General features: G+C 36.6%; 1 protein-coding gene across 10 annotated transcripts in view; it reads right to left on the bottom strand.

The window, feature by feature from the left end:
* NALCN (sodium leak channel, non-selective) overlaps positions 1 to 25,581 on the bottom strand; it is a 219,176-nt gene that overhangs the window by 24,267 nt on the left and 169,328 nt on the right. For all 10 annotated transcript variants that reach the window (XR_002444045.1, XR_002444050.1, XM_021415912.1 and 7 more), the window contains 11 exons: positions 24,600 to 24,736; positions 23,205 to 23,346; positions 11,125 to 11,198; positions 7,181 to 7,282; positions 6,676 to 6,745; positions 5,318 to 5,409; positions 5,050 to 5,172; positions 3,227 to 3,283; positions 2,748 to 2,868; positions 2,522 to 2,653; positions 656 to 823 (listed from right to left, as the gene is read on the bottom strand). Coding sequence is in view for 8 of the 10 variants with exons in the window: in XM_021415912.1 (XP_021271587.1) it covers positions 656 to 823; positions 2,522 to 2,653; positions 2,748 to 2,868; positions 3,227 to 3,283; positions 5,050 to 5,172; positions 5,318 to 5,409; positions 6,676 to 6,745; positions 7,181 to 7,282; positions 11,125 to 11,198; positions 23,205 to 23,346; positions 24,600 to 24,736 (1,218 nt within the window). In the remaining 2 variants the exon portion in view is untranslated. The remainder of the gene's footprint in view (positions 1 to 655; positions 824 to 2,521; positions 2,654 to 2,747; positions 2,869 to 3,226; positions 3,284 to 5,049; positions 5,173 to 5,317; positions 5,410 to 6,675; positions 6,746 to 7,180; positions 7,283 to 11,124; positions 11,199 to 23,204; positions 23,347 to 24,599; positions 24,737 to 25,581) is intronic.

The following is a 25,581-nucleotide window of genomic DNA, read 5'->3' as shown; positions in this document are numbered from 1 at the left end:
ATCTTTTTATAAAACATGATCTAACACAGCACTCTGTTCCAGAATAAAGTGTCTGGTTTTTAGACTGACACATATCAGCTAGGGAAAGTTGGGTCCCAAGACAATGGAATTTGTTCTGAATAGGCAATCACAGCCTTTGTTATTACTATTACTATTACTATAACTGCATATTGATTATTGTTCTGATTATTATAATAACAGCAATGACATAATCTTGAGATCCAGCAGCAGCACTGTTTCTGCTTGCCTGTAAAAAAATTTGGAGATAGAGACTTCCAGCTCAGAAACCAGTTTGACTTTTTTTTCTTGAAGAACCACCATACCCTAATTTTCACCTTCTTTCCTCAACCAGGAAAGGGCAGATTTTCATTCAGTAGTCTTTTTATCTAATTGTGGCCAAATATAGACTGAAAAAAGTAATATCACTGAAAAAACAGTATCATTGAAAAAAGACTGATTACAGCAGCATTATTTAGTATAAATGAAAATGAGTTACTTATATTCCTGATTTTTAAATTGTTCTGTGGTCATCTGCAGCTACTGTGAGAAGTAAACATACAACAATGGAGAAAATTAGCATAAACAATATAGAAAAATGGTATCGTATTACTCCTACATTTGATTTTTAACAACAAGAAAAATAACCCGCACATACCAAAAAGATTTCCTTAAAGCCACTAAACAGCTCTCGTACAACTTTCCTCATCTGAGGAACCAGTTTGAATATTCGGAGAGGTCGGAGGCAGCGGAGCACCATTAAGAGCTGAGCTCCAGATTTGGCAGGGACATTCTGAGGCATCCAGCATAGGAATATCAAACTTACCTTGAAGAAATAGAGTAGAAAAGACAAAGAAGAATTAAGACTACAGTGTTTGACCTGATGTAAAAAGAGAACAGGAGACCAAATAAATCCCTCTCTTCCTTAAAATTAAAGGGAAGATTAAGGAAGAAAAGACTAATTTAGAAAGAGGACTTGGATCTCCTATAACCTGGCTGATTGTCTAACTAACAGGCATCAACTTCAGCCTCTGTCTTCCCCTTTGACTCAAATTCTACTTTATTCTATTTAGCAGATGGAATAGCTTCCAAAGAGCAAATCAAATTGGCTGATTCAGAGTAAGGACATTAACTCTTTCCATGGACATGGCAGCATCAACTCTTCCTCCTCTTCTCACTTCAGAGACTCTCCTGAAACTGAGACACCCTCACCCAGATTATGGATTAAGAGTATCCTCACCAGGACACTCTAGCATTTCGAAGTGTTTTTGGTTAGCGTACCTATGTCTTGTAAGCCGATCAATCTTGGACAGATAGCAATTTATTAGAAAGTCTGTTAATTTTTTCTGATTTTTGAGAAATATAAGGCCAGTATTATTCATAGGGGGACAGCGATGAGAGTGCTATAAGGAATAAGTGCACAAAAAACAGAGGATCAACCTGATACCACAGATATGATTTTAAATGTAGTTTGATTTGTTGAAAGCAACAGTAGTTGTTCTAAAAGACAACCATCCTAACAAGATTCACCAGTGCTTCTATCTTTCTTCCATACTGCTTTAAGATCACAAGCATGTTTAGAATAACCAGGGTGGACCACATAAATTTTCCTTCAGACAAGCAGAGGGATGCAGAGGGATTTCAGAGTGCACTCACTGATTATGCATACTACAGTGGGAGCTTTGCAGAAGTATGCATATTCGTATTTATGGTAACAATGGAGTCTTCGATTCAAATTGATCGTGACAAATTTTATGCAGCACATCTGTCTGGTGGATTAATCTCTGAAAGATTTAATCTAAACCCATCAAAGCAATTTTACTTAGTAATTTCTTCAGTTATAAAATATTTCATACTGTATTATACCGCACACTGGTTTTGACACATTCGGTGGTATTTATTGTCATATGTGAAGAGGAAATGGAACTCCTTCTCTCACAAATGAGAGGAATGCAAGAAATTTCCAGGGAACAATGAAAACAGTAGAAATATTTTTTTCCTGTGAACCATTTCTGATGCAAATGCAACACAGAAAGACACTGCTTTGCTTGCTTTCTGATACAGTAAAAGCAGCAACCAGGATGTGTCCTTCTGTCAAATGGCAGCGGCTTTTAAACATTTCTCATAAAGCAGAAGAACTGTCAAGAGGAGTGGAAGCAATGAATGACAAAGAAACAGACAAAACAATGATTCTCCTGCATAAAAATGCTAAAGCAAGGTCAGAGATCCTGGGGTTACTTTACAATGAAAATAAGATATGATCAACAAATAAACACTTAGAAGGGTCCATATAAACTAAAACCTACATTAAGTTATCAGGCTCTTATCACATCTATGTGTTTTTAGATGTCTGAACAAATATTTGCACACATAACTGACAATACTGCAGGTACACAGTTGTGTTTGTACAGAAGGTATACTACTGCACTTGCATCAAACTTTATTACCCTCTCAAACATTTATCTATCCAAAGATACCAAAATTAAGGATGCTGCAGAAAAACTCCATGAATATAAAAACTTACAAGATATATGAATATGTCCATAACTCCTCCGAAATCCCTAATGACAGCTGTTGGTGTAAAAAACAGGCCATCTGCCATAATCTTCAGATTAAGCTCAATGCTCATGAATATTACAAAAACATATTCAGCAATCTGAAAATCAAAGCAGAGAACATTTAGCAACAGGGAGTGGAGAATCACAGGGCGGCTGTGCTTCATTAAAGGTAATGTGATTCAGTATCAGTACCTGGAGTGTTGGAGCATGCATAACTCTTCTAAAAGGGGATTCGAACATCATGGAAATGCAGGAGCATATAGTAACGATGATCATGACCCAGTCCAGGTAAGTAACCAAACCCAGTAAGTCACTGTGAACAATACACAAGGATTACTATTACAGAAAGGCAGAGTACCGTGTCATTTGTGTTGTGCCTACATCACAGTTAAGCACTTACTTATGAAAAATAAATTAAACCAAGGAATGTCAAAGATTTCATTGTTACAGAAATATGTAGTAGAACTAGTGAAATTACAAGCAAGTGAGGAAGAAGAAAAGCCTGACTTAAAAACGAAATCCTCTTTCTATTCATTCTCTCATATAAATCCCTGGAAATAAAAACCGTTTCTGAGAAAAAAATATGCATGCGCACGCACACATACGCATGTGCTCACACACTTATATTGCAGGCTTATGCGAACAAGCAAAGTTACTTTTATAGTGCTTACTAAAGCTGATGGTATTTGGTATTTTTCACAGCTCCAGTAACAGGATCTGTTTTAGAACTATAAAAAAAAAAAGAAGAAGAAAAGATATAGTCATTTACATTGTATTTTTGTCAGCATTATCATTATACTATGCATCCATCACCTCAATGTAATTCATGTCCGAAGTCAAGTATATATCTTATTTTGGTTTAATTTCAAATGTTTGTGTCATAACATCAATACAGCTGTATCACTTCATGGCCTACCTATAATTTCCCTAACAATTCCTTGGATGGTTAGTTTTTTGGGTCTTGCTTTTGTAAAGAAGGTCTTAATTTTATGCTTTGGTTGTGGGTGACTTGCTACTGAATTTTATGTTGCAAAATGCTTTCTTATGAGTTCTTTTCTTTTACCTCAGAAACCGGATCATTATCCTCAACTGACATAAAGTTCCTTTCACAAGCCTTATTTCTTTTATTACCTGTTCAGTTATTTTTTGATGAATATTTTGTACTCTCCACATCTGATATTTCCTGTGGAACTGTCTTTCTTTCTCTACAATATCCAAACATCCATTAGACAGTGAGACAGGCCTACATGCTCTGGATGTAATAAGCATGTATCCAGGCGATGCAATGTAAGATCCTGCTCCAGCAATTATTTAGGCTTTTTATATAAAGCAGAATGGCTTCAGCAGGAGAGTCCTATTCAAGAATCCTATCCACTCTGTCCCAGTGGTTAAGGGCACTTTTTACATATCTTTCAAATCCTTGTAGCAAACCATGCAGAGAAAGGATCTGCACTGAGGAATCTTATATCCCAAGTGAGGGCTCTAGCCACTGGGATGTGAAATTGCCATCACTTCTTCACTGAGCTTAAAGTGAAAATAGGACTGACCTGACTTGAGGCATTACTGCAAGAAGAGATTTCATGGTTATGAACTGCAAGAAAGCAAGATGCATACAAGGAGAACAAGTTGCATCTTCCACAGCCCAGGATCAGCCACTTATACCCTTCAGTATTCAGAATACACCTGTTTCAGTGCCTTCCCACTGAACCCACTGACTTTTATGCCTTCTTAAGCTCATACCTTGTTCCCATATTGCATACAGCAGCATTCCTCAGCCCTTTTACTAGAAAAAATGATGTATCCTATCTATTTGAAAAGATCTCTATGAATATCCTGCTTGGCAAGCTGGGTGTGAATAAATATAAAGTAGGCATGCTTTAAATGAATGAAAAATGACTGTTAAACGAAATCAGTTTTACTCTTGTAATGACAAACATTTCAGTTAAACCACTATTGACATATATATCCTGTTATTCTTGTGTAGTCACAATGCTAGATGGCACTGATTCACATTTCAGAAGTGGATGGAAATATATGTTTTTGTGTTTTATTTTGCTTCTTTAATTTGAAAGTGCTTCATGAGCCACTGGACAACAATTTAGTTAGCAATTACAGAGTAAACCTAGGCACCTAACTCAAGGATATGTTCTCATGTAAGTGGCAGAACACTTTAATAAGGGTGTTGTAAAACTGATTATCTAACCTTCCTGTTCTACCTAAAAGTAATTTGTTGAAGGACACAGGGAGAAATCGATAGCCAAGCATGCACTGAAAAACCAGGCCTTCCATATTCCAGGCTTGTGGCCTTGAGTCATCCTCTGTCTGAGACTGTTTGTTGGCAAGATTACACGTATTAAGCTCCAAAACAAGGGTGCTAGCCATAGACAGACGTTTAAAAGAAGAGTTGTAAGATGGTTTTATATCATGCTATCCCTCCTGAGAACATGAAAACAAACACTTGTTTGAATCAACCGCTGATATGAAACAAACTTACGCATTAAAGCGAGCTCTTACAACCACTCGACAGAAATTCCTGAATCTGTGCTCACGACCAACTATGAAAAGTGGTTTGTCAAAATATGGGTGATTCTCTCTCAGCTCCTCCTCTTGGACTTTCCTTTTAAAATACAGAACGTAAATTATTAAGTGATATGCATTATATCTGCCAAAAATATCCTTCATTCTTTTTCATCATTTTTTCCTTCATATAGAGAATATTTAATATAGAAAAGTGTGCATTCATACTTTTCATTTTGAAATACCTTTTCATTTCAGCTTGTTCTTTTTTTTCTTGGATCATCTTTATCTCACTGTCTTCTCTCTGTGCATTTCTGTATCTCACCGTGTTGGAGTGCTAGAAGGAAAATAATCTCTTTTAAATGAGGTCCGTGGGTTGTTTTTTAATGTTTCAGATGAAAGCAAGACACAGTCTTTTACACGGAAATATTCAAATGAAAAACCTTTCTTTCCAAATTCACTGCATGTTAACTCGGTCAAGCATATTGTACAGTATTTTCTATCTACAGTAAGGTTGTTTTTGTGTTCAGCAAGGTTAATTTCAGTTATACTGTCATGTGGACGTACTATCCAATGCAACTGTTAACATTAAAAGCAAAGGTCCCATAAGCTCAGTTGTTATGTCCAAACTGGAATGCATGCCATCAAGCCTACGAAGGAGAAGGAGTCAGAAAGAAAAGGCTTTAGGCATACTTTCAGTTTCTAAAATCTACTGCATTTACTGCTGGGCAAAACAGAGTAAGACAGTGAGTTGTGCACAACATACAGGTAGTGACTGCACAGACACACATGAAGAGAGGAGGCTGAGTGAAGATGAATGCCTGAACTCATTCAGTGTACAATACATATTTCTGTTCAGAGTTCCATGAGACTTTGGACCACTTCTGAAGGGATAATGTTGGGTGTTACCCTTACTATCAGACATAGCCAGTCTGCTTGAAGATGTATGTTACCTACAGCTTCATTCCACTATCATGCAAAGTAATTCCATAATTACTTCATATGCAGATGTTTTTAAATATGAAGTGCATCGAGGAAATGGCTACCACAGTTGGAAATGGAGGGACTAAAATCTCCCCTTGACATAATATTACGAATTTGCAGAAATGAAGATGCACTTGACTGCATGAAACTATGCCACAGCAGAATCTGTCAGCAAAAACTGTGACTATCATTCTCCCTTTTAATTTTTGCCCTTTTGTCTGGCAGTTTACATGTTTGAAAAATATTGGTAAGCTTTCACTGGGAATTTTGAAGTGTTGTTTTGCCAGACTGAGTTATTTTTGTAATTCTAGAGTAAGGTCTTTTCAGGTCACCTGTGTAGCAATTTTTGTGTTCCTAATGGAGTGTCTACAGCTTCAGGATATCAATCTCAGAAAATGCTTCAGAACCTGTAAGTTTAACAGTGATATAGCCATGCCAATTGTTCTGAGGATAATTCTAATGCAATTATAGTATTTGTTTTACAATTTCAAGATTTCAAAAGACAAATTGTAAGCAAGATCATAGACAGACATTAGCTTTACACAAGCATTTATTATTTAGTATATATTCCGATTTTTTATATTCCCAAATTGAAACCATCTTTTCTATGCAGACTTACATCTTGAGTCAAGGTTTCAAGAGACTTTCCTCTACTGATTCGCTGGCTGTTGGAACCATGTCTTAGCGATCTGAAATAATCATAATCAATTTAACGATACATCTCAAGATGAAATTTTGACCTTTATAGGGTGGCCATTATAAAGCACTGCTCCCCAGCCACACATTATCTCAAATTCTCATCATTTTTTTCTCACTTACATCAGAAGCTTATATGTTCTTCATTTGTTTTCAGTCCAGTCTAACATAAGTCAATTTCTTTCCTTCTGATCTTTAAATTGATAGCTTTGTAGTCAGCAAAGGAAATGGCATTTGAAATAAAAAGGCTTTCTTCCATTTACACACTACAATGAATTTCATTATAGTTATAGTGAAGAATGAAGAACTCAGCTCTTTGTAGAAGTAAGTCATTTCAGTTTTACACATACCTTGTATTGCTCAAATTTAACTCTGTTCATCGCCTCCATTTTAAGAACATTTTAAAAGCATCCTTTCTGTCTGTTTACCTGCGTTCTTGTCGTATATGATGCTGGACACTAAGTATTGACCTCTCCTTTGCAGGCTGCCCCTCAAAGGATCCACTCAGCATGCGTTGTCTAGTGCAGGCCCTACAAAGAAATATGTTAATAAAGGCATATAACTTTCAGCATAAACGGTGATTTCTGAGGTAGTACATTCAGACAAGTCAGCCTGGCTACCTGGTAGCTAAGTGGAAGATTTAACAGATAATAACAATAAAGCAGCAAAATACTTTCCATGAAAAGATGTTATTTCCAAAATAAAGGTCCTCGCTCTGCAACATGACCAGTCATTTGATAAACCTTCCCCACATCTTGTCATCTTTGAGAGTTTTTTCAGTTTGCCATAGAATTTATATTTCCTCCATACTTCATTCATTGAGTGTGAAAAAAAACATCAGTAACATCAGCTCCTCAGCAATAGGGAGAGGAAAGTACAAATGCAGCTGTCATTTTAGGGTATATCCCTTTCAGGGGTGTACTTGGCACATTTTTAGATGCTCAGGACTTACAGCATATCTTTGAGTGGGACGAAATATTCTTTGAAATGAAATGCTATGCATTGCTGATGGCCTGTAATATGAAAAATCTGCTTTCCAGGAAGGCATTTCAGCATACTGAATTTTGGCTGACATATATTGTGCACTGTCTTGTCAGAAATCAGCACTTTATTCAGAGATCTGGTTATTAAGTGTGCCACAGGTAAACAGCATGTGTTTCTTCTGCTGGCTAAAAGATTTGCGTAAGGAAAAGAAAGATTTTCATTAAAAGACAGCAGAAAGAACTATGATGGCTGGGAAATAAAATCCCAACATTGGAAAAACATTTTCACTTTTCAGAGATACTGTGATTTTACATTAACGTGACTTAGAGCTCATTTTGTGCTATGCAAGTGATTATTTAGAGAAACTCACACAAGATCCAGGTGGAGATATTTCAAAACTTTTTAATGAACTGAATCTCCATTTTCTTGGGAAAATGAACAAACAAGGAAGCAAACCCTACATGATATTAGAGTGACCACTCTGTTCACTAGTCTAAGATTGGATAAATGCTCTTCATGGCATGATCATGCTTGATGGCAAAAGGCTTCCCATGTTATTTAAGCACTATGATGTTGTATTTCATTCTTTTCTCCTATTTTTACTTCTTTTGATTTTAAACATATAAATGAAAGGCATATGGATCAAAAGTGAGATCTGGAACAAAAATGAGAAGCTTAGAATGACTGTCAATATCATCAGCTGCAATAGTATTATCACACTATAAAAATACATTGTGCTACACTCATTATAGAGTTGTGTATTCTCATTGTCATTTGTGCCTTGCTGTTTCAGCATCTACTTGTTAACATAATCATTATTTCCTTTGAATTACAGAAGAACTGATAGAATCAACTAAGAAGGAACGTCATGGAGTCAACCTTCATTATCACCTCTCTCAAAGCAGGATCTATCGTATCTACGCTGTGATAAGCAGATGTTTGGCTAACTTGCTTTTCAGTATCTACAGTGTCAAAGCCTTCATAGCTCTCTAATTATACCACTACAGTGCTACTTATCACAGTGATCTATAACACAGTGGATCTATCACTTGGCACAGAACCACAAATCAGAGTAACTTCTTACCAATGGATACGTGCACTTCAGTATTTCTTTTTGTTTCTGTTCACAGGAGGCAGGTGAAATCCTATGATGTTCTATGCTTGTGGAGATTTCAGAAAGTAGTGACTAAGTCTGAATTTTGCTCCTGACGACAATAATAATCATCTGAGCTTAACTAGTTTATTTGTTCTGAGAAACACATCATATCAAAGCCTGACAGTAAGGAAGAAAGAAGCCATGATATGAGAGTAACTGAGCACTGGCACAGGCTGCCCAGAGGCTGTGGGGTCTCCTCCCTGGAGCTCTCCAGAAGCTGCCTGGCCATGGGCCTGGGCACCCTGCTCTGGGTGGCGCTGCTGGAGCAGTGCCTGGGCCGCAGGTACACAGAGGGCCTGGCGTGCCTCAGCCAGCCTGGGGTTCTGTGAAGCATGACACCATGAACAGACACCAGAAGAAATATTACTTGTTCCTATTTCTCAAGAGGAAATTAAAGACTGACTCTTTGTAAATGACTTACATGCAGCCCTACAAAGCACTAGATGACATATGATCTCACATTTTGCTTATGTGACACAAGTTCCCTTCTATTCTCTGTGTCCCTCAAAACTCCATCACTGATGACTTAGGAAGTGGACGGAAAAGCACAATAAATGTAGATTAAATTATCACATTAAATAGGTTACTTTAATCTATTAATTTTTAACTAATAGATTAAAAATTTCTTCTTCTCCCTCTGAATTTTTTCCTCAGAGAAGAATCGATGAGAAGTCCTCCTTGATACAAAGATCTGGCACAAGCCAGAGGACCAAATGTAAATTAGCGGGATTGAAATTGGAGGGACTGACTTCCAATTATGTCCTAGTACCTTTGAGAACCTTGTTAAGTTGAAACAAAGGTTCATGTGGATTCTCCTCTCACTCTGCTTCAGACTTCTCCAGAAAAGGAGTAAGTTCAGGGCTGACGGACGAATTCAGCAAAAAAACCCAAACCAAACCAAAACAACAAACACACAGAAAACCTCACATATATATTTATATAAATAACTAAGTATAAATAATAAAAAGTGAGGTATTCTCTCTGTCTTTATATTTTCTGTGTGTTATAGTCTAGAAAAAATGCTAAAAGAACTTGACATTTGTGTAGCCCTATGGGCACTGATAACATTTTTCAGTTGTAATATAACAAAGAAATTAATTACAAATGTTTCACTAAAACACTGGCAAGAAATCTGTTCCTTGAACTATATTTTTAAGACAAATAAACCTTTTATTTATCTATCCATAACAGTAATGCTTGTAAAATCAGGATATATTTGTGTAGTTGAAGTGCCCTAAGTTTTCTTCAGAAGGAATACTTAGGTGTTTCATTAAAATGTGTTTAAAAACAGATAAAGCTAACTTCCGCAGTTCTCTCCATGCAGTATCCTTTCAGAGTATTAAAAAGACCTAAAGAGCTGTAATACTGCTTGAATAGCACGTAAATCTAAGGAATTTTCCAAGCAACTTCACAATTTAGAAATCATACTGAATTCCTACTGCATTGTTCCTGATAAAACTTTGCCCTACTACATCTAATGCCACAGCTACATATCTCAAATTTGTTATCAGTACTTATACTGATTATTTCCCTGGGACTAGTCATTGATAACATTCTAGAAATGCACTTGCTTTGGTAACAACGTAAATATAAAATAAAAATGACCGATAATCTGTTGGCATTCCTGATGCACATTCTATCAATGATAATCACTCTAATGTAAAACTGATAGTGGTATATAAAAACTGCAGTAAAGCATTACACAAACAAGTCTTTGAGACTGGGTGTACATTGCTTACTCACAGTACTGAGTACTTACTTTATCCAGAGTACCAAAATGAGCAATTATTATTAAAACACCATGAATCCCTTCTACAGAAGTCACACTTCTTGAAGTCTTTGTCACTGTACATTTCATACTTGGAAGACCATTACCTGTAGTCTCTGCTTGCAAGCATACAATCCTTATGAATATTTATTTTCACAACTATGCAAGAACTAGACTGGAATTCCCTAGATAAAGTCAGTCTGATTATGTGGAGTTATTTTTGGGTTAATTTTGAAGGAAAAAGTGAAAACAGCTGAAACAGAATCCTTCTACACAGCACAGAATTCAAATACATATTGAAGAAGAACCTCTCTCTCATTGCTCTTTTAGTGTGTAATGTACCCAAAGAGCAATTTATCTTTGATAATGAAGGCAACAGACATACGACAAAGGGACAGGCCATCATTGATATTACATATGCAGTAGCATTAATGAAAAACAAAGTCACAAGACATTGACATTACCTTAGGATTTTATTGATTGCTGTCTCTTTTTCCAGAAGATTTCTTGCTCTGATGCTGAAAACGGATTTACGGAGCTATAAAAAGAAGAAAAAAAAAGTACTTTTTAACTGTCTTAAAATAAAGCATGCATGTTGAAAGACCAATGAAATGTAGCACTGAGAATATGTAAAATTAAACAAATACACTCTCCATCATACAGATATTTTTCACAGCTTGTGTCCCCAGTGTTATTTGCCAGGAAACAAGTGCTAGAAAAAGATGAAAATTTGCAGAGCAAGTTTATTGACTGCATAAAGTCCTAGCCTTATCTCAGAGGTTTTGGTCTTCTTATCCCAACCCATAGCCAGTTCTGGTACAAAGAAGCAGATAAGTTTGTTGATTAGCACTACTATTATTCCCTTTACTACAGGTTTATTTTCTCCCCCAGTTGGCCAAATAACACCTTTGAGAGATTTAGGAGCTCCTAGCAATATACACTTTTTTTTTAAAATCAATCTGAAATGGACATCTATTTTAAAACTATTTATCATAAATAATGGATTAGTTTAATTGATGTGCATCTTAAGGATTCATTACTTACGGACTCAAGATTATTTACAGATGTACTCATTACAGATTTCTGAAAAGCTACCACAGATCCAAAGTCACTCAACAAACAATTTTGCCAGAACTTTTCTGAAGACATAGATCAACTCTGATTCATTGTAAGATGTCTCACTGTGAGGAACAACAGAAGCCTAGAAAATATATTAAAACTTACTTATTTCGGCTCCCCTTAATAAAATGGCTATTGCTTTTAGGCTCCACTTGTAACAACTAGTTAAATGTTCTGTAGAAGTGAATATTTTGTATATCAAAATATATTTCTGTGGGATTAAAATCATTTATAGGACCTCAGCATGGTACCTTACTATGGATTTAAATGTGTCTTGCACTAGGGAAAGCAACGGCAATGGTCACGTCTTTTTTCTTCTACTGTCAGTGATTAGCAACTGGAATCTCAGAGAATTACAGAGAATTTATTTCTAACGTCAATTATTTGTTAATGTATCTTAGAAATACAAAACATTTTGAACAGAGAAAGCATTAATTTCTTTCCAAATCTAGTTTTTGCTCAACCACTTTCAGAAAAAATGCGTCAAACTGTGTTTCCTGAATTTTTCTACAGCATCCTATCCACCATAGACCACTTCTTTCAGGTGTTTAAAATAGATGTAAAAACACTTCAGCATTAAGTAAGTGGCCCAGAAAAATAAATTCACCCAGGTTGTCAGCAAGGGAAGGTGCCCTGGAAAAGCAGAGCATTTGTACAGATACATTTAGTGCCCCCCCAGGCCATTCAGTGGCATTAAGTAAGAAGATCTCAAGAAAAGCTTCTAAGAGGTCTATGGCAAGGGCTACGTATGTCTGATGAATCCCCTCTCCAGACAGTGAGACTTACGAAGGAAACTAGCTATGAAACTCGCACCTGAAACTGTACAGCCTTGAGCGTTAACCATGGTCTGAGCACATCAGGTTTATCACCCTGCCCACCTCTCTACTGTGATAGAATTTAGACTGGAGCCAGGTACCCAGCTGTTTAATCCAGGTGTACATGAACATGCAGAAGACCCTACACCTAGTACCTAAGGATATCAGTGGTCCTTAACAGTATTGACAATACAACTCAGGCAATTCCAAGGATTACAGCTTTTAAAGGTGATTGCTCCTTAGGACTTACAAATTCTTGTTTCAGTGGAATTTATCTTAAATTTAAAATGTCCAGAAGAAGCAATACAAAACAGTATTTTTAGTTGTGTACATGCAATCAATGTCTCATATTTAAAGGCAGTATGCATATATCAATACGCATGTTGAAGAAAATCAAACATTACTACAGTTTTTAAACATGTCTATATTAGATAAATGAACCAAACCGTTTTCCTGTTTAATTTTTCAAATTTGCATAGCACACCAGGCAAATGCAATGGAACTGCAGAAATAGAAAATGAGGTTGGTTATCACTGTGTTGTTTAATAACGTCTAGATGCTGCATGTTGGTGTAGAAGGAGGCTGGCAATTAAAAACTTGTGATACCTGCTGAGTTCTTGACTGTTGTAGAGGAAATTACTGGCAGTTTTAATTTGGAAAAGACATTAGTTGATCAGATATTACGGAATTAAGTAAGTGCACTACAATCTACTGAGGTTATTTTGGTGCCTATCTCTTTAGCCTGCTATTTTTTTTAGTACAGATTGTGATATACTATGAGGACATCCTCAAATGTATCACTGTTCGTATTTATTTATTTATTTATTTATGCAGACTGTAAGTATACTTAGAGCAGAAATAACAGTGCCATATAATGTTTGGCTACAGAGCAATTTTTCTCAGCATAAGACACTGTCCTGAGATCACCTAACATCATCTATTAGCCTTAAATGTTTTCAGGGTTTCTTGGACTTGTAAGGAACAGCCGTGACCAGTCAGTAAGGTACCAGTAATACTTCCTGGATGAAAAGATTTTTGATGGAAAACATGTGCTTCCATAATACCATGAATAAAAAATCTCCTGGTTTCCATATTCCTTTCAGTTTATTTATACAACCATGCCTGTGGACACAGAATTAGGAAATCTGTATCTATTGCCTCTTCCACAAGTACTGGCACCCTTCATTGCTGCTGTTTGCAGGAAAGACTTGGGGCAAACTGAACGACCCAGTCCTGTCAGCGTGAACTTGATCTGAATTCTGCATTCCCATACAGTTCTGTTTGTCCAAAGTAACAGGGACAAAGCAATGAACTACTGTATCTGTTGTAAAGGCAGCTAAATTACAGAACATTGTTGCTCTGCAAGTGCCACCCGCTGCTTTGAAAAGGTACTGCAGACATTTTAAACGAAAATCTTCAGTAGTACGTTTAAAAATTCGAGGCTTTTTACCCTGGAAAAAAAAAAAGAGAGAATTCTTTGCATGAGATTTAAGGAAAGTATCACAGAACAGAGTATTTGCTAGACAGCAAGCAATGACTGTGGATCAGTCCCGTAACTGAGGTGTACTGGCACAGCAATGCCGACTTCAGGAGAATGTGTAATAATTCATAAGGGTTTAGACATGACTCACTTGTTTTAAGTTTTGAGAAATGCCATTTATTGTCAAACTTGATATATTATTCTAGTGGTGTATTTGTGTTGTATAAACTTCAGCAAGTGCAGCATGAAGCAATTGTTTTCAACTTGAGTTTGACGTAGAATTTTGTGTTATCGACAGGTTAAACTGTGTTAAACTATGTGGAGATGTAGCATAACGTTTCTGTATCATGGCAGAGTTGGCAGGAGAGACAAACTGGTGTTGGTGGGTGTTCTGCAGCAAAAAGTGAGACAAAGTCACTAGAAAATAAGGAGATGTCTGAATGTCTGAAAAGTTTAGTTAACAATGACAAAAAAAAAAGTGAATGCAATCGATTTTTCTAAGGGAATCTCTTAAGTGTTATATGAGCATTAGAATTTTAGCTGAGTGCTCTTAATAGCAATCTTCTATAAGCAACTGCAGGACCATATGGGAATACTCTTCTGAATCATGCCAGAAATTCCAAGCAAGGGGAAAAAAAACATCCAAAGCTTCTGTTTCAGTTTGGAATTTGCCAATTGATGATTTATGCAGGCTTGTGGAATGAACAGATTGTTAGGCATTATACCGTTATTTAAACATGTACATTTTCAAGGGAAAATATGAGGAGTCAATACAATAAGTGATATTTTAGAGTTATATTTAAGAAACAGTGAGGAAATGTTTATTTGGGCAGAATCTGTTCAAGACTTGAGCATTCCATTAAATACAAGATATTTTTGGCCCAGAAGAGTTTGCTACGTAGCCTCTCAAATGCACGCATAATTATTTTTTCAAAGACATCCTGTATATGCATCTTTGGCCTGAATATACTAGACTCCATCAAAACAAATGTGACAGAAAACTAAAGAGTGATGGAAAGCAGACTACAAGACTGCAAATTATTGACAGGCACCTAACAAAATTTTCAGAAGAACTGACGTAGGATAGATGTCTAAATCACATGGAAAGCAGTGGGAAATACCTAAAGCTGATATGAAAACTTTGCTTAATACTTCCAGAATCATAAAGGATGCAAGGAACCTCTAGAGATCCACTTCTCCCACTCAAACTGGAACTAACTTTCAACTGAAAATCAGGCCCTTGGCAAGGTTGTTCTATATAAGAAACAGGCTCACAAAACAGTCATGAAAGTGATTACCATTAGGTAAGTGCAACAAGGAGTCAGTGACTGTCCCTTTTGATCAGATGTCTAGAAGCGGAATTGGGCATAATCTCCTTAACTCTCTAGAGTCACTGACCTGAAACAGTCTTCATTCCTTTCGTAGATCTTAATTGCTGCCTGTTTCTTAAGGAAAGCCAAGGTATTCTAATTAGCTGATTATTGGTCTGGAAAACCTACATGATCTTTCATAACCAAGGACCTTTTTCAGTAAAGTCTGAAAATGTGGACAAAGCTAATACCAGCAAAGTTATAACACTCCCAAAGACTTAAAGAGGATGCTAATAATTCATTTCAGACACAGAGGGAAGCTCCAGGGAGGAAGAAGAATCCTTCCCTTAAATGTCTTGACTTTACTTCAAGTAAAAGTAGTAAAGAGGGCTCATGACAGCCAGCAGAAGGATGGACTCCTGTCCAAGCTGATATAGTGATTTGATACGGTCTCCTGGGTGAATACCAATGAAGCAAGAGGCTCTACTCCACACTTTCAGTTTTTGAGGATTGAGGGAAGAAGGGACTGCTTGTCTAGGCTGGATTGGGAGCAGAAGACGACTGGGATGGAATGGGAGTTTCAAGTTGGAGGTAACCTGGGTTGGGGGAACGAAGATGAACATTACTTCTGGTAATGCAAGCACATGCATATAATTCCTGTCACTAGAACAAAGTGATCATGACTATACTTAACTAGTTCTTGTGAGTGAGTCTTATGAGCATTAAGGGAGATCAAGAGGCTTGGAGAAAGATCTAGATTCTTCAGTATGATCAGAGAAAGGGATACTAAAGCTGAATGAGTAGGGCTTTTCAGCACACCTTCCTTCACACAAACGTATGCTCCTCTATGTTATATGAAGGTCACTCTGAAAGTAATGTCTCCTATTTGCATGGAAACTACAACAGATACAAAAAGCATAATAAGATTACTTAGTAGAACAAATGATCAGCTACAAAACACTATTTTCAACATAGTAACCACTATTAGGTATGTATTTTTGACAGTGTTGAAGAACAGCCTGCACACCATGATCATCAAAACCTGCATCAGCGGAGGTGACCCACTATTGCTGTCATCACTGCTGAAATGCACCATTCACTGCCTCACTGTGCTCACATCCACTGTCTGGTCTCCATAAATGTACAGGAAGCATTGATGAAGGTCAAAGGGTCAATTCAATGACACATCTTTGCTTTGAATGCACTTCCATGTCAGATGCCATTTTGTCAGACTGCCCCTCTGCTGCTGTCTGTCACTCAGCAACAAAACATAACGGAATACTGGCAGGAAGGTTCAGCCTCTATTGCCATATCACCGCCTTTAATGCCTTTGACGTTGTGGGCCAACATAACAAAAATAGGAGGCAGTATTTTCAGACCAGGCCTCATAATGCAGGAGCTGTAACAATTTTGCCATGTCTGAATTTTGGTTGATTGAAGAAACAAGAGGGGTATGATCAGTCCCTTGTGTTTTAATGCATCTTGCATCAAACCTTCAATCCGTAAATGCAAAACTGATGAAGTAGAAAGATAATGCCAGAAAGAAGTGATGAATTATGGCACATTGAAAATGGCAAAGAATGCAGTCTCAAGTTACCTTTGTTTCAGAATGTAATTAAAAATTGGGCAGAATTCTGAGCACACTATATAGAGGCAAGAGTGACAAAGCAATTTAAAATCATCAGTAGCTAGAGACAGACCATAACAAGAGCGGGGTCTTCTTATTATTGCAGTTCTACCTTCTCTACTCTGAAATATGGTCAGAAAATAAAATATTACAGGATGAAGTGTGTATGTGGTAAAACACTTTATAAGAGCATGCTTTACAAGTTTGTCTTTTCCTGTAAATTATTTTATATTATTGTAATATATTATTTATATATGTATTTTATCTTTATATTATTATTTTATGCTATTATTTAGATATAAGAACATTGTTATTTATCTGTTTAATCTGAAAAAAGCCCACAAAATCTCTCAAAGATGCAAAATAGACAAAGAAGTGTCCTACTAAATTTTCAGAAAACCTGAAATGCATTATTGTGTTTCCATATATTAACTTCATTAGAAAGATCTCAACAAGAACAGACATGGAAAAAGAATAATCTCCTTTGAAAATCAAGGCTACAATAACCAAGAAATGATGGATTCACAAGACATTCTACCAGGTAGATTGTTTTAATGGCTCTTCTGAATGTTATATCTAAATAGATTTTGGCAGTATCCTGCAGATGAAATTAATAGGTAAGACTGAAGAACTTGTCTAACTTTAATTAACAAGAGATAAAAGGACAGTGAAACTGTGGACAGAGGTCTACTCAGATACTAAGTGAGAGGAGATTAGGATAAGGTTTGTGTGATTTTTGTCGATATTTATCCACAAAGTTCTGCAAAAAATACCTTAGAAAATATATAGTCTCAGTGTTTAAATATTAGTACCCTTTTCTGCTTGGAATTCATGTGCAATTACAATTTATTAGTTTCTGTTATAGTCAAAATTAATGAGGTATGGTTATTTTTTCAAATTACACAGCTAATAGAATAATCAGAAAATGGCAGAACTCTGTTGTACTTTTTGGGCAGATGTTCTGTTTGCACAATAGAACTCCCAAAGAAAAGATCAGAAGATGCTGTTTAACCTTGGACATGAGTTTATTACAAGAAGTGCAAACTCACTTCAGGAAATGACAGTTTATGGATAAATATTCTACCCTGGTTTCTCTTCTAAGAATTAAAAACAGGAATAAAGTCTATAAGAGTGTCTTCACGCCTGATGACTTTCTAAAAGGTATCTTAGGACATTCTGTTTTCAGTACCTAAAGGTTTTTCAGCTCTTACAATTACAAACAACTTCTGCAAAAAAAAAAAGCCCTTTCAGAACACCCTCAGAATGTAAGTAGTTCTTTTTGTAAGAAACATAACAGTTAATGAAAGAAGCTGAGTGCAGATCAGAAGACGTGCTGGAACAAAATACCACACCTTATCAAGAATAGACTGCATGTCTCAGCAGCTCAGAAACGGAGTATCCATGATGCTAATCAAACACGCATTAAAAGTTGTGGTCAGTCTTGTGTGTTGAATGTGTGTGCAAAATAATAACCAGATAAAATCATTAACCTTCCCTGAGGTGCTGAAAATCACAGATTTCTACATAAAACAAGTGGAGCTGATCTCCAAGAAAGTACTCAGACTCTTCCAGGATGAGGCTTGCAATCGGGTTGATGTTTGTGTCCCATCTCATCTAACTTTAACAGTTATCAGCAGGATCGTATCTGGGAATGAAGCCAAACAGACACACAAATAAAAAACACAACCACCAGGTGCAAAGCTCAGCAGCCCACCTGCTAAGTAACACAGGTCATCATGAACATATCACCTCGGTGCCCTGTTCTATGCGCCGACTCCCCAGAGAACACAGAACCCAGCACAAGGTCTGCTGCTTAATATTCATAGTCCTCCATGGTAATAGCTGTGGCTACCTTCAAGATCAGCTTTCTCTTTTTGGCCATCACCTCCCATCATACAGCTGCTGCTGTAACTAGGAAATCAACGGGAGAGGCATATGGTGTGGGAGGCTGAGCTTCTATAGGAGCTAGACCTTAATTATGGATCTTGTTCCCACAGGAAAAAAGGAATGGCTATGAACTTCACTGCTTGTAGAGCTAAAAACAAAACTCATGCAAGTGAAAGGAAACAGGATGGGAAAGGAGACAAAAAAAATACATTTGCTATTATCCAATTAATCTTAAAAATGCAGAAATTAAGAGACTAACTTGTTCATACTATTTCATCCAAATGAGAGAAACTGAAAGTCTGAGCAATAAACTGTGTGGATATATTGAAAACTCTTTTGCTTTGTTTTGCGGTTCAGTCCTGCTGTGCCACAGCTGTAAACATGCACATGGGTATATCTACATAACGCATTTTCGAAGTTTATCTCATGAGCCTGTCAGTTTTGAATTATAATTTAACAGTGACGTGCGGTGTTGTGTGGTCAAAGATAAGTAACTAATTCAGGAGTGTCCTCTTAGCAACAATTTTTAGCATGGCTTGCTAGAAGCTGTATGTCTTTTAAGAAGGCACTCTGAGGTGTTTCTGCCTTCCTTTGATTCTAGCCTTGGAAGTTAACAGCTCAAGGCCAGTGCTCTACAACAACAGCTGTATTTTACTGGACACCTGATTTGTTGTAAATCTTACAGCTTGTTTGGTTTTTGCCCCCTGAATCTTGCTGCAAATATTCCTCAGGCTCTCTGGTAAGAGCCATCATAGTGAGATGTCTTTATTTTCAGTCTATTTCCTTTCTTCTCATCCACCCACACCAAAAAATTATCTGTGAACACATACTTCAACTCGCTCGCTTGTCCAAGAACTCACGAAAGTACTGTTTAAGAAATTTCCCAGCATATTGTGAATAGTTTTTGTACTTCCCTCTGTCTCTGTAAAGCTACCTTTCCACCATAACTACAAGGTTCATGGGTTATCATACTTTTTATTTTTTAGCCCTTTCATTACATACTTTTCCCATGAATTTACAACGGCACAGTCTTCTTACACTTGCACTCTTTGTCTCATCAGTCTTCCTTTTTCCACCAGTAGATATCTTTATGGTACTTTCTACTACAACAGCAGCACCAGCCTTGACAGCCCAGGTCTCTCCAGTGAGAGACCCAGAACTTCAACTCGTGGCCTGCAGACTACATCAGAACAGGCTAGATGAGCTCTGTGACAAGATCAGTGGGTTTAAGAAAATTTGCTTAGCAGACCTCAAGGAGAGAGCAAAGAATGGCCACACTCCATTTCTAGCAATGTTAAGATCAGAGAACTCCAGAGAATCCCAGTCTCGCACATGAAGTTACAGATAGTCATTAACAGCTCAACCAAAGTATCATACTAAGGTGCCCATCAAGTTTCTGTAATTGAGACAGTCCAGATGTAGCTGGCACGCAACGCATAAGAATGAGCGTGGCACGATCTGCCCACACATATCAACATATACTTTTAATTTCTTAACCTAACCACACACATTGAAGGGGTGTATACAAGGTTAAGGGCATTAAGATATCCAGAAATCATTTTTTATACTAGTTTTTGATCAGTTTATTTTGTGGTATTAGTTTAGAAATTTGGAGGAGATAGAAAAACATCTGGAATTCCCAGGCTTGACTACAAAAAAACTGATAATAGTAGAGATATCTGTTTTCCACAACGGTTCTTTGATTTGGCATAGATGAAAATAATTTCAAATGGATTTTCATGGTGGTTATGGTGACAAATAAAGACATTTTTCAGTTATTTCGAGAAGATAAAGCAACTTAAAGAATGCAATGAAAATTGACTCTTCTTACAACTTAAAACTGCTTTTCAATGAAGTAAACAATTATAATTCTGAAAAGTCTTACTAAAGCCATTATATAATAGGACACAGAATGGTTTGCTTCGATCATAGTGACACATGATGGGCCAGATTGATTTTGAACACAAAAACAGTACCATATTTATCATCACACATTTTTGGAGAAAGAAAAGAATAATGTTAATGTAATGTAACTTACATTACAAGTAAGTGTATATATTACACACTTCCTATCACTTCAGCAGGTATGGAGTACAGAAATGCTATCTAAATCTGGGAGAAAATAGAGCACCACAAAGGAAGGAAAGAGTCAAATCTCCCAGCAGAATCCCACATTTTGATTCTGTTATATCTTTTCCATCAACTACAATCCAAAAGAGATGTGAAAAGTTTCTTAAGCCATCACATTGTCATCTGGAGGTGTAGAAACGCATCCTGTACTAATACCTGTAAAATGTTTGGTCAAGTTTCCTTTTTTCTCACAAAGAAAAGTAAGGTACACTTGCAAGATTTACATTTAAATGCAACCAGTCATTCCAAGCTTGTTTTAAGGATATTTTTAAGAAGATTTGTGCATACAAAAGTGAGGTTGCCTTGGCAACTGTAACTATAGGAAGCCAGAGTAATTACTTTCACAAAATCCTATGTAGTGCTTTCTCCCTCTTAATAGGAATGTGTAAATACCTTGCTTTAAGCTACATTTGTCAAAAATATTACTCATCATTGATTCTACCCTTGAGGCACAGAAATCCAAAAGTACATGCTTAAAGCAGGTTAAATAGTCCAAAAACAATTTGCAAAAACTTATTTGAATTCAAAACTTAAAGTCAGATCACGCATATTTGCTCTTGGAGTGAAGTGAAAAATTGAAAAGGACGCACCTTTCTATTTTCATATTGCAAAATCTCACTGAATAAACTGTGCCATTTATTCACCTATCTTAAAAAACAACCAGCAAGGACTAACTTTTTTGAACAGCAAGTAGACGAAGTTAAGACTACAGTTCAATGCACTCAAGCTATATTAATGTAAACAGATCTAGTAAATCACTGCACAGCTCTGCACTGCACACTGTGGACCTACATATGTGGCTGGAACACGCTTAAGGTCTTCACTCATCTCGTTATTACATGAGAGAAATATAACTGATTTTCCTGGCACAGTGTTTGAGATCCATCACAAATTATATTTGACATAGTTCTGGTGACTCCTAGGATTATCAGTTAATAACTTATCCAATGATTTTGCTGTGCTTGTTAGAGTAGATGGTGTACATATAGGCTTGATCCCATCCCATAGCTTTCCTCGTTTGATGAACAACACTGTACCACAGACCTGCCTCTCAGGCCATGCTGTTCAGCTTTGGTTTACCGATGCCATAGACTACATTGGCCACAGGAAGGAGTTCTTGCATTGCGATAGGTAAGAAAATTAACAGACGTTTGAAAATTGGCTCTTCATGTTCATTAGCAGAAGAGTATTACTTTCCACATGTCTACTTTCTGCCTGCTACCCTGAGTTCCTGTTGCAAATCATTTACTATGAAAGCCAAATACACTGCATAACCACATCTGCCCTCTTTCCTTTCCTCACTTGTGATTCTTTGTGATTCTTAAAGTGTACTTACAAACCTCTTGTTAGTACTCAAACAGGATTTGAGTACCCCATTATTAATTACGAAAAGGCCTTCATGTATCAGTAATAAGTTTTGCAATATTACAAGTGATCAAGAAGTGATATCAGTGTAAATGCCACTAGAAATCTGGGAAACCAGCATCTTTCACAACACACATGGAGTGCTTTTCTGATTCTGCAGTTTTATATGGTGCCAGAAGTCACGCACATTTACTCATGCAGCAGCACCACAGTCATCATCATTCCAAGCAATGCTGGTATTTTTCAAATTCAACCATCTATGCTCGTCCATCTGGAAGACTTTCAGCATTTAACACGAGTCTCAAATGCACATGTTCAGCATCTGTTTTCTAGTGACTCCTAGACCTACACAGATGTAAATGTCTTCTAAATAACTAGAATAATTCTTAGATTTTTACTTATCTCCACTGATTACAATCTACGTTGCTTCAGTGTCTATGTTTTCAGCGCTAAAAAAGTAGCGAGCCAATCAGACATTCACTGTGATATACACAAGCTTTTAATTTTCTACTAGCTTTTCACTGATTAACAGCAAGACTAAAAAAATTTAGGTGCATAAGATGGAAGCACTGAACAAAACTATGCATTACAGTCTGAGATTTGAAGCTAAAGGAGAGAGGAAAATTTAAACCAAATGAGGAACTGCTGTGGTGCCTGATTTAGGCTACCAAAGTTAAGTACAGCCTTTTATTTTGTGTTCAGTTGTCTTAGCTTGTGTTTGCTTTTATGTAATTCGACGAACTGTATAATCTGAGACCTCTCTTCACAATACTCAAGGGAAGACCTATACTGCTGAACAGTCTTGATTTACCTTTTGATCAATATATTTGTTTTCCTCGATTGCTGATCTTTTAGAGTGGTCACAGGATGAAGACGACGCTGAAGGAAGTCTTCGCAGCAGACAGCTGGTGTCTTGTTGCTGGCGATCAATAAACTGCTTCATAAAACTTTCCCTTGTTAACAAACAGAAGATACTGATGGATTAAAAAACCCAGAAAAGTTAATATTTGGTTTTCTTTATAGTATGTCACAACACATTAGTGCCAAGGTGGGGTGTGCGGAAAAAGTATACTAAATTGAAGATGTACAAATGGACAGAGTGCAGAAAAAATAATTGATAAAACATAAATTGGGTTATTAAATAAATCTGTAGCTGAATTAAGAAGTAAATGGCTTGCATGTAGCTTTGAGGAAAATAGTTTCATTCCTTTTAAAAATAATTAAAAGAATTTTGACTATTTATTTGCTAATTAAAGTGCTAAATATTTGAAGCGCTTTTGCAGTTTTTGGCTCTTTTGAGCTCATTACACTGTGTGTTGTTACTGCAATATAAATCAAATGCTGATATAACCCAAAAGAAACATACTTCCTGCAAGAAATTCTTTCTTCAAGACTTCAAACAACATCTGTTCATAGAACTGCTCAGAATGCCAGTATTAAAGCACTTTAGCAATTCTGTGCCTCACATATGCCATGTTTAAAATGCAGAAGCATTTGTTTACAACAAATGTATATTCATCTTGCTGTCTTTTACGTTTAGCAGCAGTTTATATAGTGGTTACAATTTTCAGTGCAAGTTGACTATGTCATTACTAATTTTTATCTGGAGAGATAGTTTCACATAGCTTTGGATTTGAAGATCTGATTTGCTAGCTGCAAATCTGTAGCAGCACCCCTAAGATTTCTGTAATCCTTCTTAGGACCTTGCTAAGAAGAATGGTATTATTATCTGATGATCTAGTAGCCAACTGTTGAAGTGAGTTTTACAGGAAAGTGGTAACAGAGCATGTCCAAAGAGGGGGCAAGGTCATCACAACGTAACTGCTGTTTGATGATCTGCGTTATCCACTCTAAATGATTTGCTGCCAGTTGATCTCATCTTTAAAAAGGCACACGAGAATTGATTAGATTGCTGCTTGTCCATGTCAGCTCAGAATCTGGAATGACAACAGCGTACTTTTCAATTATATTTTATTTGTGTTGGTTGCAGTCAATCTAGTTCCTTTCTTGAATATGTTATAATGAGTGATAGGGCTTTTTTAAAGGTAAAAATAAAATGTCAGCTCCTTTCGACTTCAATATTAATTTTGCTTCACTTTGATTGTCTGTTAGCTGCTTACTCCATACGCAAAACAGTTCAAAATTGTTGGTGTTATGCGACGCCAGACAGGTTAATAGTTAATTAGCAATGGAAATATTTCAATACCTTATTTTTGGAACAGTGAAATCTGAAGGAAGCTTGGAGATCTTCACCATTTGTGGCCTGTTCGGAAATTTTTCAAAGATGCGTAGACGCAAGGGAAGCTTCTCCTTTGTATCTGCATTTGCTTCACTTTGCTTTAGCTAAAAAGAAAAAAAGGAAATGAAAAAAATGAAGAACACGAAAATTTTGCTCTGTGATACTGAAGCCCTGTTTTTCAGAATTCAAATAATAATAGCAATCATTTAAAGAAACAGAAGATGGCAGCAAAGAACTACAGAGGGTAAATTTCTGACTCAGGAGTATGTTGGTCTGTGTGCTAGAAGATGACAAAGACCGAACAATACCATGCCTTTAGCTGAAAGTAAAAAAAAATGGGATGAGTGCTAGCAATTTTAGTTTTAAAATATGAAACATATTAGTGCGCTATTCAATACGCTTACTCCTGTGTTTCCTCCACAGTTCCCTAACGCTTTATGAAGGAAATAAACATCAGTGTTCTTTTCTTATTAGTCATATCTTTCTGCGTGTATTGACAGCCCTAGAATATTAAAACAGAACATAGCATTTATAAAGGGAGCACTTTTAAAGGAATCCAGATCTCAGAACATGGAAATAACAGGAGAATTGCATTTATATGAGTATTTAATGTAATAAAGGACTCAAAGGAATGCATCGACATCAGCAATTCAGTTACTGAGCTGCACCAAATCAAATGATGAATATTGCATTTGAAAGCATCCAAAAATGGTTGTGCCACAGACTGCCACACATCTAAGTACTAAAAAGGCAGATACAGCTACATGGACAGATAATGGATACATCTAATGATATAAGATGAAAGAAATTTGATATGGAGATGTGATTCCTGAATGCTGATTACTAAGAATATTGATCTTGAGTATGTAGCAACTCAATTGTGCCATCACAACAAAATACCAAATCAGAAGGATTCAGTGAAACACATTCATTTTAACATTTAACACTG

The sequence above is a fragment of the Numida meleagris genome, chromosome 1, assembly GCF_002078875.1.
Source record: "Numida meleagris isolate 19003 breed g44 Domestic line chromosome 1, NumMel1.0, whole genome shotgun sequence".
In the NCBI taxonomy this organism is placed as follows: Eukaryota; Metazoa; Chordata; class Aves; order Galliformes; family Numididae; genus Numida; species Numida meleagris.
The sequence above is the reverse complement of the archived record's forward strand: the minus strand, read 5'-3'. Positions and strand labels throughout refer to the sequence as shown.